Source organism: Triplophysa dalaica, chromosome 2, assembly GCF_015846415.1.
Source record: "Triplophysa dalaica isolate WHDGS20190420 chromosome 2, ASM1584641v1, whole genome shotgun sequence".
In the NCBI taxonomy this organism is placed as follows: domain Eukaryota; kingdom Metazoa; phylum Chordata; class Actinopteri; order Cypriniformes; family Nemacheilidae; genus Triplophysa; species Triplophysa dalaica.
This window is the reverse complement of record NC_079543.1, coordinates 7,347,896-7,367,429: the sequence shown is the minus strand read 5'-3', so window position 1 is coordinate 7,367,429 and position 19,534 is coordinate 7,347,896. Positions and strand designations below refer to the sequence as shown.

At 37.2% G+C, this 19,534-nt stretch overlaps 1 protein-coding gene across 4 annotated transcripts; it reads left to right on the top strand.

Moving 5' to 3' along the window:
* Positions 1–1,974: 1,974 nt before the first annotated feature.
* LOC130414390 (uncharacterized) lies at positions 1,975–14,478 on the top strand. 4 transcript variants are annotated; one of them, XM_056740273.1, is made up of 11 exons: positions 1,975–2,752; positions 2,832–2,930; positions 4,954–5,026; positions 5,158–5,237; positions 5,636–5,701; positions 6,384–6,604; positions 6,750–7,717; positions 7,847–7,916; positions 8,914–9,082; positions 9,566–9,725; positions 14,220–14,478. In XM_056740273.1, exons 6-10 carry the CDS (start codon positions 6,385–6,387, stop codon positions 9,720–9,722), a joined length of 1,584 nt encoding a protein of 527 aa, XP_056596251.1. In that variant the 5' UTR covers positions 1,975–2,752; positions 2,832–2,930; positions 4,954–5,026; positions 5,158–5,237; positions 5,636–5,701; position 6,384; the 3' UTR covers positions 9,723–9,725; positions 14,220–14,478. The 4 variants fall into 4 exon arrangements, with proteins under 4 accessions (XP_056596251.1, XP_056596242.1, XP_056596264.1 ...); XM_056740264.1 differs by having other exon boundaries at positions 1,975–2,930; XM_056740286.1 differs by lacking the exon at positions 14,220–14,478 and having other exon boundaries at positions 1,975–2,930; positions 8,914–8,955; positions 9,048–9,082; positions 9,566–9,716.
* The last annotated feature ends 5,056 nt before the right edge of the window (positions 14,479–19,534 follow it).

Genomic DNA, 19,534 nt, shown 5'->3' with positions numbered 1-19,534 from the left:
TTACTGGCTGAAGGAAACTCCTGGCTGAACATTATAATAACTATTATTCAGATTTTACTTGAGGGCATACAATGTAAACATGGCCGTTTACTCTTGGCTGACTGTATCTTGGACGTGTATCTTGTTGCTTGCTGTGTACCAACACAAAATTAGTTTAATAAAATTATTTTATAGCTTGTGTTTTGTTGACTGTGACTCCTGACTGATAGGCTTTTGTTCTCAATCATTTTGTTTTGGATTACGGCCTGTTTATTAAATGAGTGAAGTTTGCAAATTTTTCTTTACCGTCTGTTTTGTATTTTTTCCTGCTGATTCTTTTTTTCACTCAGAATTTGCAAATCATTTATTTCTTTTGTTCTTTGACCCGTTAAAATCCTGTGCATGAACCGTTTTCATCAGGCCCTGGTTTACAGAGCAAGTAATTCAAATCACAATTCTCATCTGACTACAAATAGCATAAAGGACACACCGTTGGTGCTACATCAACATCCTCATTATTTTTTCTCATGGGTTTTTGTCATTGGTTTTATATCTTCACACTATTGGAGATTACAGATTTTATTCTATATGCCCAGAAATTCACACACACACACAAAAAACATAACTAATGTTTCTTCATAAGAAGAGTGTTCTTTGCTGAAGCTTACCACGAAAGAACATTTATTTTAAGGGTGTAATTTATGAAGGCCTGACACTGTAGAGCAAATGGAAAGGATCTCAGAATATTCACAGGAACACTGTGGAAAAATGTTGGCACAAAGTGTCATTTTTATAGCGGTCAAGGAAACTTGAACAGTAACCATTAACTCGAGAAGCAGTGCTGAATGAATATTTAATATCTAAATGAGGCTATAAAAACACTATAGTAATAATGAAGCTCAACGACTTTCTGTAAGCTAAACATGAGTTTATATATTCAACATAAAACTCACATAAAAATGGTCCATTCCTGAGTCAAATCTTACCTAACCAAAAGTATTAAAGCTAAAATGATCATTTGAAAACATTAGTATAATATGAGAATGATAATATTCAGCAAAATAGCTGTTTTTTAGGAAAAAATTATGCTTTTTAGTACTGTTCAAATGATTTCATACTGTGTTGTTATAGTTGACAATCACTTTATAATCATTTTTATTGGTTAGATATTTGCAAAATCCAGTGACAATGTTGAAGGGTGATTAATAATAATTATTTATGACAAAAAAATAAAGAACCCAAAATATGGAGATACACGGTTTCAAAAGGCAAGCAGTGTTATGTAAGTATAGCAATATCATTATAAATAAATATATATTCTCCTTTGCCTAAACAGAGAAAAGCAGACAATACAATTCCACACAAGACAGCATAAGGACAAAAGAAGTGAAGAGTTAATTGTTTGGCATTACCGAGAATCATTTGGCAATAAAATTTAACGGAGACAATGAATATTTATGATGACTTGCCGAAGCTACACACACACGGACCCTCCAACACTTGGTCACAGCACATGGAGAGCCAGCTGTTGCCGGCTGACCCGAGCATCTGCAGTCTTAGAGAGAACGGGAGATTAGAAATGACAGTCGAACTGTGAAATACATTTTCAGTGATGTCAATCAATCTTAATCTCTCAATTTTTTGTCACTTTTGTTAAAAAAAGTGCCTGATGTGCTGTATATACGGTACGGATAGTGTACGGTTCTGTAACTTCTGTTGATTTCAGAGTATACCAAGACACACACAAACACACCACACCCAGTCTTCTCCCCGTCTCATGAGCGCCAACACACAGGCTATGATGCCAACAGCCCAAAAACTCATGCCCAGACCTTCTGCTGCCCCAGATAGCAGTGTGTGTGTGTGTGTGTGTGACTGTGTGCAGATGCAGAGGACAGTGGGGATTAGTGAATTGAGCTCTGCATGCTGCCTGCCTTACACACATATATGCATATTTTCTAAGAAGATATTAAAAAGCACACTCTGTAACCCTGTAATTATTTCCCACACCGCGAATGTTGCGTTTCTTGCATAGTTTTATTTCATCCCCATTGCACTTGTCGACAATTCAGCATCTTCAGATTGCAGTCAACATAAAAAAAAAGGTTCAGAGCTTTCTGACATCCCAAAGACAGCAGCACAAGTACCACCTTCATAATAGTATGAGAGTGTTTCAACCTTTATTTAATGAAGCGATGAAAATGTTTTTGCATGCAAAAGATAATGACATTGATCAACAATATCCTCTCTAGCATGCTGACAGGATTTTCATTCTTCAGTGAACTACAGTGTGCCTTTAATGCTTTCGTATAGCCAGGAATATAAATCTTACTTATTTTCGGTGGCATTATATACACCGTTTATATAACATTCATCACCCAAATGCAGTGAACAAACAAACACCTGAAATTGGCGAACGAATGCTCTCTCTCCTGCACACAAGTGAAAGTGATGTCTCCGATGGGCGTGCCGCGTGCTTGACCGGCAGAATTGTCCAATAAAGACAAAACAGTTTTATATGTTCGAAAAAAACTTTCCAAAACCTGTACGATCGCTGGGGTAATGTATACACTGTAACGAATTGCTGTAAAAACTACAGCACTGATTTACAGCGGTGACTGTTTTTCTAACAATACAGCATATTTCTGTAAACTGCGATGCATTCTGTGGTCACGTGACGGTTTAACGCAGATCCACAGAATACTGCTGTAAATTTCAAATATTTCAACGGTCAAGACTCGAATAAGGGCAAGAGGAACGATACACAGCTGTGGTAAGTGACCCATTTAAGAATTTTTCAGTTTGGTTATGGTCTTAGTATATGAAGGTAAATACATTCGCAGTTCATATAGGTTGACCCGGATTTGGTAACGTTAAAGTTACGCATCCTCGTTCCGTGGGGCGCGAATGAGATTCGGGCTTTCAGCAGCGAGGTCGTGGCATAATTTCAGGTAATTTCAACACTTATAACATCTCTTTGGATATAAAGTTTGCCTTAGGCGTACATAGTTACTTTTTACCGTAGCACAACCACATTTTTTTGTTAGAAAATCCTTGGACTGTTACAGATATTTGAGGTTATGTTTGTAACGACTGGCAAATGTTGTGTATTTGTACCAAGAGCGTACAAGGGATCTTGTCAGAACAATGACACTTGAATAAATGAACTGATCATGTGTGACGGTGACCAATAAGCAAACGAGTTGACTTATTGCTGTTGTGGAATACTTTATTTTTCTCGAGTTTAATTGCGCCGTTCACTGACTGAATTTTAGTTGTCGCCTCAGCTTGGATTAGTGCAGCAGTTGAGATGAGAGTTGAGAAGGCCCTTCAAAGCAAGAATTAAAGGTAGCTAGCAATTAATGTAATTGATTGAATATCAACTATAAATCCTTATTTTAAAAGCATTAACGTTAGAGGGATTTCGTTCATTTGTTTGCTGTCGAGCAGTCGTGATAGTGTTTGAATTAGAGTGGGACTTCTTGCGGCAGTGTAAAATTGTACATACAGTGCCAACATGCTAAACGTTATTTAGTAGCCTATCTTGTTAAACAGTTCATCATATGTTGTGTAGAAATGTAACCGTTTTAAGTATATTAAAAATCCCACGAACCACTTGTGGTTTTTCACACGTATTTTACATGCGCGAGACAATTTGCATCAATTTTATTTTATTGTCTGCCACAAGATAGCATTTTTTACTGAGGTTTGTAAGTAAGATTAGTTAGTATTTAAAAGGCTAAGGCTCAAAATGATCTGTCAGTTTTGCTCAATTAATTGTGATAATGTTTTGGCTTACATAAGGCATATGAAATTGCACAGGAATTTGCCAAATGCAGCTTTTAAGTGTGGAATAGCTAACTGTAGTTTGGTGTTCAAAAGCTTTAATGCCTTTAAGTCACACTCATACAGGTATCATAATGAAAGACAACCTGTAGCTGTGGCACAACTTTGCAGTAATGATTTGACTTGCCACATTGAATGTTGCTCTGTGCATTGTAAGGATTTGTCTGATTTCTTTTCACATCTAAAAACCCATTTGAAAGAGGGCACAGCAGTAAATTGTCCTTTTAAACAGTGCAAAAAGACATTTACTGTCTTGTCAACATTCACATCTCATTTATCAAGATGTCATAAAAGAAAAACAGAGCACAGTCTAATTGAAACTATTGTTCAGGGAACAAGTGAAAGCCAAAGAACCACTCGTGACTCTATGGTCCATTCTGAGGAGATTTATGAGGCTGCTGCATCATGTGAAATGACTGAAGATGAGATTTGCCCTGAACGTGTAGATGAGGACATGTTTCTAAAAAATCTGTCCCTGTTTTATCTTAAGTTGCAGGCTAAGTTGTTGCTTCCTGCATCTGTTATTCAAGCACTCATTGAAGGATTCCAGGAAATACATGACATGAGCTTGTCAAATTTGCTGAGTAAACTAAAAGAAAAATTGATTCTACTTGATGTTCCAGAGAACGACATAGAAAGAGTGGTAGATGAAATTAAAACGGATGATCTTCTCCACACTTGCAACTCTCAGATATTGAAAACAGATCAGAGGAGGAAAACCATGTTTAAAAAAAGCTTCAATTACATTGAGCCAGTTCCCATTTGTTTAGGGAACAATGAAGCAGGACATGAATGTTTTGCCCAATACATTCCAATTAAGAAAACACTTTCTGGCCTTTTCAAGAGCGAGTCAGTAAGGGAGCAGCACAGGTATACCCATTCGCAAGGTCACAACAAAGATGTCCTTAAGGACATTTGGGATGGAAAAGTAATCGCAGACAATGCGTTGTTTAAGTCAGATCCCATGTCATTGGGCTTGATTCTCTATCAGGACTCATTTGAAGTAGTCAATCCATTAGGTTCAGGAAGGAAGAAGCATAAAGTGCTGTCAGTCTATCTTACTTTAGTAGACATTTTACCTCATAATCGATCAACCACTGACCAAATGCAGCTTGTTCTCCTTTGCAGAGAGAAAGATTTTCAGTTCTTTGGACAAAACTTGGTGATGGGTCAACTGCTAAAGGATCTCAAAGACCTCGAGGTGAGTGGCATCCAAATGCCCAATGGTGAGATTAGAAAAGCAGCCTTGTGTGCCATTGCTGGAGATAATTTAGGCTCACATGCTATCGGGGGTTTTACTGAAAATTTCAGCACCAGTCACTTCTTTTGCAGATTCTGTGAAATTGATAGAGCAAGTTTTGTGGCAGACCCGCTTGCCAAGGGACCAAACAGGACAGTGCAGTCATATAAAGGTAATGTCCAAGCAGATGATTTGCACCAGAAAAAAGGGGTCAAATTTGACTCCCTGTTTAATGAGTTATCACAGTACCATGTCTGCCAGCCTGGCTTGCCTCCCTGCATTGGGCATGATCTTTTTGAAGGTGTGGTGTCCTTTGATTTGGCTCTCTGCATTAAACATCTAGTCAGAGTTGAGAAACAATTTACGTATGTGGAACTGAATCGAAGGATAAATCAGTTTAGGTACCTCGGCAATGATGCACATGATAAGCCATGTGAGGTCAATCCTGGGAGTGATAAACTTGGAGGGCATGCTGTTCAGAACTGGTGTTTTCTGAGATTGTTACCAGTGTTAATAGGAGATAAAATAAGCAACCCAGCTGATAATGATGTGTGGCAACTTGTTTTGCAGCTGCGACAAATGGTAGAGTTTATTTGTGCCCCTGCCATTTCTTCTGGACAGATCGCCTACTTGAAGGTAATGATTGAAGACTACATGCATTTTCGAAAGAAACTATTTCCTGACCATCCTCTGAGGCCAAAACACCATTATGTTATCCATTATCCTGAATTAACAGTCCAGTTTGGGCCCCTCATTCGTCTCTGGACACTTAGATTTGAAAGCAAGCACACGTATTTCAAACAGTGTTGTAGAAAGTTGCACAATTTCAAGAACATTTGCTCAACTCTTGCTGAACGGCATCAGCTACTTCAAGCGTACTTGAGTACTGGTAGCCTGTTTCCACATCATATTGTGGTTGAGAAAGGAACAGATTTTTGCCCATCTGATTACAATGATGATATTAGAGAGGCTATTTCACACCTTAATTGTCAGTCAAACACACTGATTTCACATGAGGCAAAAGTAAAAGGTACTAAATACAAGAAAAATATGTTTCTTGTACTTGATCAAAGTGATGATGGAATTGTGTTTGGCAAAATTAAAGCCATTCTAATTCAAGGAGATTATGTCAACTTCATCACAGAAAGACATAACTCTTCAGTTCTCATTGATCAGGGCCTTCATTGCCTTTCAGAGACATCTGCAAAAAGGCTGTGTTGTGTAAGCCAGGAAAACCTTTTGGACTACTATCCCTTGCCTATGTACAAGTTGTGTAGCCTGTCAGTTCTTGCTCTTCACCATTCTTTTCCTTCTCTAGAATGATGTCTTCAAATGTGGGGGAGGAGGTGCTACAAGTAATTTCAAAAGCGCTGCCTGGTCTTCTTCAAGAAAAGAAGGAACAGTTGCTGCAGAGACTTCTGAGCTGGGGTGTGGAGAGCAAGGATGATCTCAAGTATGTGGAGGGAGCCCCTGGAGTGGACCTGTCTGATTTACTCCCGCCCATCCAGATTCGCAAACTTCTAGACAGATTTAAACAAGGTTATTTTGAGATTCTGTAATGTATATGTATAAAGTATGTATTTTTGTGTTACTCTGTAAATAGTACGATTTCTTTGATTGATCAGAATATTAGCATAGTTTCACAACACTGACATGTTGATATTTTTGTGTTTTGTTTTATTAGCTGGAGAACAAAATCTAGCTGGTACTAATGTTTCTCCAGTAATACCTCCGCCATCATCCACTGCCACCTTGGACATTGGCCCACCAAGCCCTTCTTCAGCCACACCAGTTACGTGGCATGAATCATTTCAGATTCCTTGGGATCAAATGCCGAGCAAATTACGCAGTGCAGTAGCGAATGGAAAGAGACCACTCCCTTCTGATCGCCGCAAAATGATTAGAATTATTGTTGATGAGATCAGGAAATACGAAAAAAATCCAAGCAAAGCGCAGTGCCATGCTGTTGCTGCCAAAATGGTCAAACATTATCCAAAGAGCTTTTCTGATTTTGATGATGGTCAAGAAAAAAATGAAATTGGGTACTACTCCCTCTTAAAGCAAATAAAAACCCGTGTTGAACACGTTAATAGAAATAATACCTTAGCACGCAAACGGCAGATAATGGGATTAACTGACACTACTGAGAAAATGCAATGCAGGGGACAAACAGCCACATATGGGTGTACCAAATGGCAGCCTGAGCCTCCCCTTGCAAATTCTGATGATGTTCTTGAGGAAAAAAGACAAACCTTAGAGAATTTGTACCAGAGATATGGAAAAAGTGGAGCTGACAGGGGTGATGTTTGTGCTTTAATGAAACAAACATACTATTTACAAAGAAAGCACATCAATGATACACAAACATCTCCTATCAAAGACCTAAAAAGCAAATGGCCATATCTGTTTCAGCAAAAGCACATGTATGCACATTTTGAGGAGCTAACTAATATCACCATACACAAAAAGCTCAGCCTGACAATGGAGCAGTACAGCAACATCCTCGTTGACTTCTTTAAGAGCAGACCCACAAATGATGATGTCAAGAAAGTCTTGTCCAGCGAAGAAGAAGAAGAAGTTGGACCCCTCGTGATTAAACTTATCCTGGCACATTTCCGAGAGGATCCAGATGGACTTCTGCTCTTTGCAGATGTAAGTATGCTGAACACCACAATTAAAATTTTCATATTCTTGTATTAGTTTATAAGGATATGCCTTCCCCTGGGATCCTGTTTCTGAAAGCCATATCACATTGTAGAAAAATGTTTTCCCCCTTTATAGAAGTGTGCCACAGCAGCTGACATTCACACGACTCTGACAATACCCGGGAGCCCACGACTAGTTGTGCTTGGTAAGTCTGCATTGAGTGACCTCTCTTGATTGATCATAAAAGACCCAGCCCATCTTACAATAATAGCTGTAGAATGGAATTTAACACTACACAAACTTTTTGTATAATGTAACTACTTACATTTATTTTTATAAGATGGGTCAAGTTGGTTTAATGTTTTTCTGTCTGGTTTCTGTCTCTATTAACGGGATAGTTTACCCAACAATTACAATTCTGTCATGATTTACACACCCACAAGTTGTTCCAAACCTGCATACATTTCTTTGTTCTGTTGAACACAAAGCAATATATTTGGAAGAATGTTTGCTGTTTTCAGTTTTGAAGCACCATTGATGCACATTAGTATTTTGAAGAATGTAGGAAAGCAAACAGTTCTGGGACACCCTTGACTACCATTGTGAAGTAAATAATGTCCCGGGAACTGAAAGTTACTGACATTCTTCCAAGTATCTTCCTTTGTGTTCAGCAGAACAAAGTAATTCATACAGGAATAGAACAACTTGAAGGTGAGTAAATGATAACACATATTTAACTTTTGGGTGAACTATCCCTTTAAGAATGTTTCTTATGTTCCTCTTATTTCATTTTCAGGTTATGCATTTTTGTACGGGTGTTTAGTTGGCTAATTTTGCCTACATTTCAGTATGATTATGTTTTTAGTTTCATACAGAGGTTTATAGTACACTCTGTGGGAGTTATATCTATACACACTCACCAACCACTTTATTAGGTACTTGTTTCCCCAAATTCTGTTATGTTTTAATTTTTCGGTATACTATACAATGGTAATATACTTCAGTATAAAATAGTATTTAATTATAAATCTCTCTCTCTGTCTCGATATATATATAGTTTGTTTGTAATAACACTTTTTAACTTTGGTTTAAAATATTGAGTAGATTAACTTTTACGTACTATAATATAGTTTAAATGCAAAAAAACTAAGAGCGAAAAATGTTATGCTAAAAAATAACAACTGTGAAATTGATTGTTTTAGGAGACACTTTGTCTAGTGGGCAGTGGATGCTCACAATTGAAGGTGAGGTGGTGTGTGAGGGCATTCAGCCCACTTTCCTGTCCGGCCTGGCGACTCTGTTCACAGCATATTATGTGTTCAATCTTCATTACCAGGAGGAGGCAGCATGTACATTGGAGTTTATTCAGAGGTAATGGTTGAATTCTAACAACCTCAGTACCTCCATTTTAAATAAGTAATATCATAACTTGCCTTTTTATATTTGAACACATGTTATATTGTTATGTGCTATATATCTGTTGAGGAAAGACAGTAGGCGCTTTTCCATTACAAATTTACGCAAATATTTTGAGGATTTTCTAATGGTCAATAACAACTATCGCACAATGTCCATTCACCAATGTGAATGGACAATTTGGACGCAATTTCAGTTTGCCCTCCATGTTTCTCAGCTCAAGAAGCATTTTTTTTATAATTTAGATGTCTCCCTATTTAAGACTATCAGGCTAACGCATTCAGTTGGCTTTTTAATAAGTGGGACATCTGAAACTTTCTAAGAAATGGGTCCTTAAGACTATATATAAGGTTCAATTCAAAAACATGATTCCATGCCTAAAAAGCTAAAACTAAATAAAATCTGACTAACATTAATTTCTGTTTCCTTAACCCTTAGGCGCTTTGTTGGTATAAATCCTAGAGGAACAAAGACGTCCAAAGGAAAGGTGCCATCTAAAAAAACAGGGCAAATGGTACAAAAGAAGCAGCTTGAAGTGAATCCACACGTTGCTACTCTTCTTTCCAAATTGATGGATTTTCAGTGGAAGTTCTGAAATGTAAGTAGCACACACACCAATATATATTTTTGCTTTCTTATACCATCTCATTATTCTCTGTCTGTGTCTCAATCTATTTGTCATCTCTCTGTCTGTGTCTGCATCTATTTGTCATCTCTGTCTGTGTCTGCATCTATTTGTCATCTCTGTCTGTGTCTGAATCTATTTGTCATCTCTGTCTGTGTCTGCATCTATTTGTCATCTCTGTCTGTGTCTGCATCTATTTGTCATCTCTGTCTGTGTCTGAATCTATTTGTCATCTCTGTCTGTGTCTTCATCTATTTGTCATCTCTGTCTGTGTGTGAATCTATTTGTCATCTCTGTCTGTGTCTGAATCTATTTGTCATCTCTCTGTCTGTGTCTGCATCTATTTCTCATCTCTGTCTGTGTCTTCATCTATTTGTCATCTCTGTCTGTGTGTGAATCTATTTCTCATCTCTGTCTGTGTCTTCATCTATTTGTCATCTCTGTCTGTGTCTTCATCTATTTGTCATCTCTGTCTGTGTCTTCATCTATTTGTCATCTCTGTCTGTGTGTGAATCTATTTCTCATGTCTGTCTGTGTCTTCATCTATTTGTCATCTCTGTCTGTGTCTGAATCTATTTCTCATCTCTGTCTGTGTCTTCATCTATTTGTCATCTCTGTCTGTGTCTTCATCTATTTGTCATCTCTGTCTGTGTCTTCATCTATTTGTAATCTCTGTCTGTGTCTTCATCTATTTCTCATCTCTGTCTGTGTCTTCATCTATTTGTAATCTCTGTCTGTGTCTTCATCTATTTGTCATCTCTGTCTGTGTGTGAATCTATTTCTCATCTCTGTCTGTGTGTGAATCTATTTCTCATCTCTGTCTGTGTGTGAATCTATTTGTCATCTCTGTCTGTGTCTGAATCTATTTGTCATCTCTGTCTGTGTCTGAATCTATTTCTCATCTCTGTCTGTGTGTGAATCTATTTGTCATCTCTGTCTGTGTCTTCATCTATTTGTCATCTCTGTCTGTGTCTTCATCTATTTGTCATCTCTGTCTGTGTCTTCATCTATTTCTCATCTCTGTCTGTGTCTTCATCTATTTGTAATCTCTGTCTGTGTCTTCATCTATTTGTCATCTCTGTCTGTGTCTTCATCTATTTGTCATCTCTGTCTGTGTGTGAATCTATTTCTCATCTCTGTCTGTGTGTGAATCTATTTGTCATCTCTGTCTGTGTCTTCATCTATTTGTCATATCTGTCTGTGTGTGAATCTTTTTGTCATCTCTGTCTGTGTCTTCATCTATTTGTCATATCTGTCTGTGTGTGAATCTTTTTGTCATCTCTGTCTGTGTCTGAATCTATTTCTCATCTCTGTCTGTGTGTGAATCTATTTGTCATCTCTGTCTGTGTCTTCATCTATTTGTCATATCTGTCTGTGTGTGAATCTTTTTGTCATCTCTGTCTGTGTCTTCATCTATTTGTCATCTCTGTCTGTGTCTGAATCTATTTGTCATCTCTGTCTGTGTCTGAATCTATTTGTCATCTCTGTCTGTGTCTTCATCTATTTGTCATCTCTGTCTGTGTCTGAATCTATTTGTCATCTCTGTCTGTGTCTGAATCTATTTGTCATCTCTGTCTGTGTCTTCATCTATTTGTCATATCTGTCTGTGTCTGAATCTATTTGTCATCTCTGTCTGTGTGTGAATCTATTTGTCATCTCTGTCTGTGTCTTCATCTATTTGTCATATCTGTCTGTGTGTGAATCTTTTTGTCATCTCTGTCTGTGTGTGAATCTATTTGTCATCTCTGTCTGTGTCTTCATCTATTTGTCATATCTGTCTGTGTGTGAATCTTTTTGTCATCTCTCTGTCTGTGTCTGCATCTATTTCTCATCTCTGTCTCTGTCTGTGTCTGAATCTATTTCTCATCTCTGTCTCTGTCTGTGTCTGAATCTATTTCTCATCTCTGTCTGTGTCTTCATCTATTTGTCATCTCTGTCTGTGTCTTCATCTATTTGTCATCTCTGTCTGTGTCTGAATCTATTTGTCATCTCTGTCTGTGTCTTCATCTATTTGTCATATCTGTCTGTGTGTGAATCTTTTTGTCATCTCTCTGTCTGTGTCTGCATCTATTTCTCATCTCTGTCTCTGTCTGTGTCTGAATCTATTTCTCATCTCTGTCTCTGTCTGTGTCTGAATCTATTTCTCATCTCTGTCTGTGTCTTCATCTATTTGTCATCTCTGTCTGTGTCTGAATCTATTTGTCATCTCTGTCTGTGTGTGAATCTATTTGTCATCTCTGTCTGTGTCTTCATCTATTTGTCATATCTGTCTGTGTGTGAATCTTTTTGTCATCTCTCTGTCTGTGTCTGCATCTATTTCTCATCTCTGTCTCTGTCTGTGTCTGAATCTATTTCTCATCTCTGTCTCTGTCTGTGTCTGAATCTATTTCTCATCTCTGTCTGTGTCTTCATCTATTTGTCATATCTGTCTGTGTCTGAATCTATTTGTCATCTCTGTCTGTGTGTGAATCTATTTGTCATCTCTGTCTGTGTCTTCATCTATTTGTCATATCTGTCTGTGTGTGAATCTTTTTGTCATCTCTGTCTGTGTGTGAATCTATTTGTCATCTCTGTCTGTGTCTTCATCTATTTGTCATATCTGTCTGTGTGTGAATCTTTTTGTCATCTCTCTGTCTGTGTCTGCATCTATTTCTCATCTCTGTCTCTGTCTGTGTCTGAATCTATTTCTCATCTCTGTCTCTGTCTTCATCTATTTGTCATCTCTGTCTGTGTCTTCATCTATTTGTCATCTCTGTCTGTGTCTGAATCTATTTGTCATCTCTGTCTGTGTGTGAATCTATTTGTCATTTCTGTCTGTGTGTGAATCTATTTGTCATCTCTCTGTCTGTGTCTGCATCTATTTCTCATCTCTGTCTGTGTCTGAATCTATTTCTCATCTCTGTCTGTGTCTGAATCTATTTCTCATCTCTGTCTGTGTCTTCATCTATTTGTCATCTCTGTCTGTGTCTGAATCTATTTGTCATCTCTGTCTGTGTGTGAATCTATTTGTCATCTCTGTCTGTGTCTTCATCTATTTGTCATCTCTGTCTGTGTCTTCATCTATTTGTCATCTCTGTCTGTGTCTTCATCTATTTGTCATCTCTGTCTGTGTGTGAATCTATTTCTCATCTCTGTCTGTGTGTGAATCTATTTGTCATCTCTGTCTGTGTCTTCATCTATTTGTCATATCTGTCTGTGTGTGAATCTTTTTGTCATCTCTGTCTGTGTCTTCATCTATTTGTCATATCTGTCTGTGTGTGAATCTTTTTGTCATCTCTGTCTGTGTCTGAATCTATTTCTCATCTCTGTCTGTGTGTGAATCTATTTGTCATCTCTGTCTGTGTCTTCATCTATTTGTCATATCTGTCTGTGTGTGAATCTTTTTGTCATCTCTGTCTGTGTCTTCATCTATTTGTCATCTCTGTCTGTGTCTGAATCTATTTGTCATCTCTGTCTGTGTCTGAATCTATTTGTCATCTCTGTCTGTGTCTTCATCTATTTGTCATCTCTGTCTGTGTCTGAATCTATTTGTCATCTCTGTCTGTGTCTGAATCTATTTGTCATCTCTGTCTGTGTCTTCATCTATTTGTCATATCTGTCTGTGTCTGAATCTATTTGTCATCTCTGTCTGTGTGTGAATCTATTTGTCATCTCTGTCTGTGTCTTCATCTATTTGTCATATCTGTCTGTGTGTGAATCTTTTTGTCATCTCTGTCTGTGTGTGAATCTATTTGTCATCTCTGTCTGTGTCTTCATCTATTTGTCATAACTGTCTGTGTGTGAATCTTTTTGTCATCTCTCTGTCTGTGTCTGCATCTATTTCTCATCTCTGTCTCTGTCTGTGTCTGAATCTATTTCTCATCTCTGTCTGTGTCTGAATCTATTTCTCATCTCTGTCTGTGTCTTCATCTATTTGTCATCTCTGTCTGTGTCTTCATCTATTTGTCATCTCTGTCTGTGTCTGAATCTATTTGTCATCTCTGTCTGTGTGTGAATCAATTTGTCATTTCTGTCTGTGTGTGAATCTATTTGTCATCTCTCTGTCTGTGTCTGCATCTATTTCTCATCTCTGTCTGTGTCTGAATCTATTTCTCATCTCTGTCTGTGTCTGAATCTATTTCTCATCTCTGTCTGTGTCTTCATCTATTTGTCATCTCTGTCTGTGTCTGAATCTATTTGTCATCTCTGTCTGTGTGTGAATCTATTTGTCATCTCTGTCTGTGTCTTCATCTATTTGTCATCTCTGTCTGTGTCTTCATCTATTTGTCATCTCTGTCTGTGTCGGCATCTATTTGTCATCTCTGTCTGTGTCGGAATCTATTTGTCATCTCTGTCTGTGTCTTCATTTATTTGTCATCTCTCTGTCTGTTTCTGAATCTTTGTCATCTCTGTCTGTGTGTGAATCTATTTGACATCTTTGTCTGTGTTTTTAACAATATTGTTTTTCTCTTTTTTTTATATTTCAAGTAACTCTTTGCATCCTGTGATGGAACAGCACCTAAGGCTGATTTGTTCTGCTAACCTCCCCGATGTTCGTTGGACTCACTTGGGGCCTTGTGGAGAGTTGATGAGTTCCCCAGCATGTTTGTGATTTAATAAACTTGTTTTATTGTGATCATATTGATCAACATATTTTTAAATTATGCAGTTTGCATATTTGTTCTTTATGTGAGGGGTCATGATTGCATTATTAATGATTTTTTTAATTAATTTAAAAAAAAAATTCTAAAAGATGATACAGCATACATTTTCGAAAAATGTCAAAAATATATATGAAATAAATTTTTACCTGTTTCAAAATTTTAAGTGTCAAATTGTTAATTTTGTTTTGTTAAATTATGTGAATTAATTTCTGCATTTCACAACACTTTATACTTTAAAATTAGTTTAATGCTTATGCAGTTAACAGTTTACAAAATAAAATACAGTTGCTTGACATTAATATTCAGCAATCAAGAAAATATATACTACATTTTAAATGCTTCCTCAAAATATAACATATTTATCCAGTAGTTTACTGTAAAAAAATACAGCAATATAAAAAATACAGTTATTTCCTGTAATTTGAGATTACAGGAAGATTCTGTAAAACAAATTACAGAATTGCTACTGTAAAAATTACAGTAACTGGCTGGCAACCCTGCTGCCAGTAGTTTACTGTAAAATTTACAGGATTTTTTTTACAGTGTAGAGCACAGAAATACTACGTAATAAGCCCAACAAGTTTTTAGACAAGTTGACCATGTCAAACATGAGAAGACAGCAAGTTGAACCGTGTAAAGAAGTCAGAATGCATGACACATCCTTGAAGCACCCCTTTAAAAAGCATGATTATCAATATTGTGTTACACACCTATGGTAAATAATTCAGCAACCATTTAAAGTTTCACCTTAATATGGTTACGACTCTCTCTGCCTACGCATTTTTATTAAATATTTATTGTATTGTGCATGGTTTTGCACGATCGTAGGCCTAGGTAGCGAACATTTGATATTGTGACAGATGTGGTCATTTTAAACACCTACGGACAGATGTGGAAAAGAAACACATCAGAAACTACCAACCTATAGAATTTAACATTCAGACACTCCAATAAAATGGCCTGTGCCTCATAGCTCGCCATCAATCTACAGCTGTGCGGCCTACATCTGCGGGCCAGACTGTGTTTTATCTACCCACAACACAATGTACGGGTTAAAAGGATTTGAGAGTTTGGCGCATCGTAACTACGGTGGTATTATGTTAGTTCAGCGCCGCTAAGTGAATTAAAAGGCATCGGAGCGTACGGCGCTATCAGCTTCACATTAGCGGCTAACCGAGAGCCCCGTCTCGCAGGAGCAAAAAAACTCTTCCGACGCCAAGAGGTACTGAAAACGTGCGAGAGGGCCTAAGCGAGAAAGTGAGACAGAAAGACCATTAGTTGACGCTGTGATTATCAAGGCAGTTTAACGCACGTCGCTGCCTCTGCGCGCGCGAGTGTGTGAAGTGCCTGTCGCGAGGTGCTAATTTAGAGGAATTAAAGAGCACTAGACAGGGCGCTTTTATGGCAGCAGTTCCCGCTCTAATCTGCCCGCGCCTCAACGGACACACAAGCACACACACGCGGAGCTATAAGAGTGGGCACCAGGCCCATATTACTCCAGGCTATATGGAAATCTACCACCACAGCGAGAGAGAGAGAGAGTGAGCGAGCGAACGACAAACATACTTTTCAAAACGCGCTCTCCGCGCTGTCTCATCTTACAACATAACACTTACTTAGTGTCGTGATCATATTACATTTCTATTAGCAATTTGTGGTTTTGCCATTGTGGGCTAGTCGCTCCCCACAGGCTTTTAGATCGAGCAATCATTTCACCAGGAAAACCCTCTTTTCCCTCTGTCGCTGTGATGAGAGAGAGTTTGCCAAGCAAATGCATGTAAATACACACCGTGGTAAACACCAGTTAGGAAAACATGGCGTAACAAGGCTCTGCTACGATCCGCAGGCAAGACGACTTGACCCTGATGCAGAGAGAAAGAGAGAGAGAGAGAGAGAGAGAGAGAGAGAGAGAGAAAGAGAGAGAGAGCTCAAACCTGGCTTCAAAATATCTCAAATCCTGCCACGACCAAAGAACAACCAGCACAACACAAAACAACACTGAAAGGACAACACACACAAACTGACACTATCACCATCATTGATAACTTTAATTAAAACTCTTTCTGTTTATATTGAGATGTATATATATATATATATATATATATATATATATTTACTTATAGACTTTATTTTTGCACAAATACGGATTAAATACTTAATCTGTATTTGTGCATGTTTATATTTAATCTTGTGCTTTGGCAATGTAAACATTTTTTATCATGCCAATAAAGCTCCTTTTAATCTTGAATCTTGAGAGAGAGAGAGAGAGAGAGAGAGAGAGAGTGAGAGTGAGAGAGTGAGAGAGAGAACAACATAATATGTAATCACATTTCACTCCAAAATCAAAGATGACAATATGTGCAAAAAAATGTCATGGCACTTCACATTTCCTCACAAAATGATCAGCTAAAGGTTGGTAGTGTTGCGTTGCAAAAAGGTTTTATTTGATAATAGGAGTAAATGCATTAGGTAACAAAGTAACGATCAATATCTTTTTGCATGTATTAATCTTTTTTTTATATTAGTTAATGCCAGTTCAAATATTCATGTTAGGTTGTGCATTGTGCATGAATAATTGTCGATTCTTTCATTCTCATTATTGTAATGTGGGAAAAATCATACTTTTATGTTTCAATTATGCATTTATTTGTCATGATAGTATTAATTGTTATTAAGGTTAATTAAAAAAACCTATAGAGCACTTTTCTAACAGTAATGAAATATCATAGAGAATAGCAAAGAAAAATAGACACATTACAAAAATGAGAATACTGAAATAGTGTCACGATGCAAACAAATCTTTTTAATCAAAACTTTTTTTTTTCAATTCTCAGGTGCCATACGACCAGGTAATTTCTCTGACGGCCTTCATAAAAACCACCTGTGCGCATACAATAACATGAATGATTACCGTGCATGGGTTCATGTGTGCGCAAATGAGTCACTGTCATTTTACTATGGTCTGATTGTAGAACCACATCTTTTTTGAAACAGTCCTACAATTTGGCCTAGAAGAAGTGCCCTGCCCCCTTCTCTTTTTAACACCCTATCAATTTCTCTGTACCCACTTATTTCCCATAATAACTTTCAAAGGTTGCTGGGCAACATGTTGTTCTTTTTTTAAGTTACCATGGCATCTTTTTTGGCATACGGTATCCTTTCTCACTGAGAACATGGGGGTTGCCATGGTATCGGTGGGCACCTTATAAAGCAGACTATTGTGTGCGTGTTGTAAAAACCAATGCCAGGTTCCTTTAAGTCTTAGGCACTCTAGATGCCCAGAATGTTGAAAATACTGCGCTGCATTTTAACAACTACCACACACGTAACAGCAAAAGTCTAAAATATCTCACAATCGGTATGTTGTCTTACAGGATTTTTTTAAAACTTGAACATTAAATGTTCAGACAGTCAATGTAACCCAATAAGAGTTTAGACTAAACATACACTAATGCATCAGGATGAAACTTCAAGGTTTTTTCTAATCTTGTGAGAAATGATTATAAACAATATTTTAACTCAATAAAATGCTTCAAACATCTGACCTGATGAAAATTGCATGGTACTTCTGCAATACATCCCACATGACGTGTTTGTGTACACACAGTACTGCAAAGCACTTCAAACCGTTTTTACTGCACATTTCTTCATTCACATGTGACATAAGAGATGATAAATCTTCAGTCTGCCTACCAAATACACACACCAAAGATAACATACATATTATTTGAATTAAATACAGTTATAATTTATATATGCTACGTTTGGAGTTTTAGCAGCCACGAAAATAAACATAATACAGTATTCCTTTACAGATTATTTGGGATGTACAAGGACTACTCATTTTTACATTTATTCATTAAGCAGATGCTTTAACCAAAGCAAGAGAATATAAAGTTTGTCTAAACGGCCGACATCACGCACAGTCTGCAGTAGGGTTGAAGCTAAGGATAAACAACATAGCACAAACAGAAATACAGACACAGACACAATCACATCACAAATGGTCAGAGCATCATATATCGTGCAGTTCATGACATCTCCCTCGTGAGAGTTTACGGTGAGTCATGAACGGGTCACATTCAATATAGTCTCTGGCGCCCTCTTGAGGATTTAAGGATTTAATACAACATTCGAAGCATTATGTTTACAAAGAAACGCGTTTCAAATTAATTTGCGTAATGGATTAATTTGGGATTTACAGCAGTATATTGAATTCTTTTAAAATCAGACAAACATTACATTTTTTTTTCGAATCATTGCATCATGCTCATTGCTCATAACATCATCAGGACTCATTTAATTAACTGTAACACCCATCATTATCCATCTTTCGCATTGCTGCTATGTGTACATACCCAGAACAACCTGTTTGCACATTTCTCTTGCACATCCCTGTTTATATTGATATTTATTAAATCCACAGAGGACTGTTTTGCCCATTCTAGTTTACTGCACATTTTACTCCTTATTTTATTGTTTTTACTTATTATTATTACTATTTTTTTTAATCTTATTCCTACCTATATTTAAATATATGCTCTTTATCCTTTATTTGCATTGTCCATTGAGCGGACCTGTCCTGACCTCCATTTCACTGCTGATTATACCCTGTATGATTGTGTATGTGACAAATAATAAACTTGAACTTGAACTTGAATCATTGAATATATCGTTAGGATTTGCGCAGTATCAGTTAAGAGCTCAGGCAAGATGTTTATTTGGTCAAACACGATGGAAAGTTATAAGTATTAAACTTTACGGTGTAAGAAAAAAATTCAACGCTTACCAAACCACAAGTCGACTAAGTTATATCACCTGCTAGGCTGCTCCTCGCCATATCCGGGACATTCTTCCGCTTGATAAAAGTAGGCTACACAAATTACGTTAAAAAATTGAAGATTCATTTTTGGAGGAAGTCACATTTTTCTTGGTTTTCTTGGTTGCAGATGCGCGTCTATTAAAAAGGAAAATATTAGTTTGATTACTTTTTAATTAGCATTGCTTATTTTTTTTTAATTGACGACAGCAGGCAACGTCAAAGTTTGGGTGTAAATAGAATAAAAGCCTTTTATTTGTGAATCCTGAGAGAGAGAGAGAGAGAGAGAGAGAGCTGGGGATATTTAATATAGATAATTC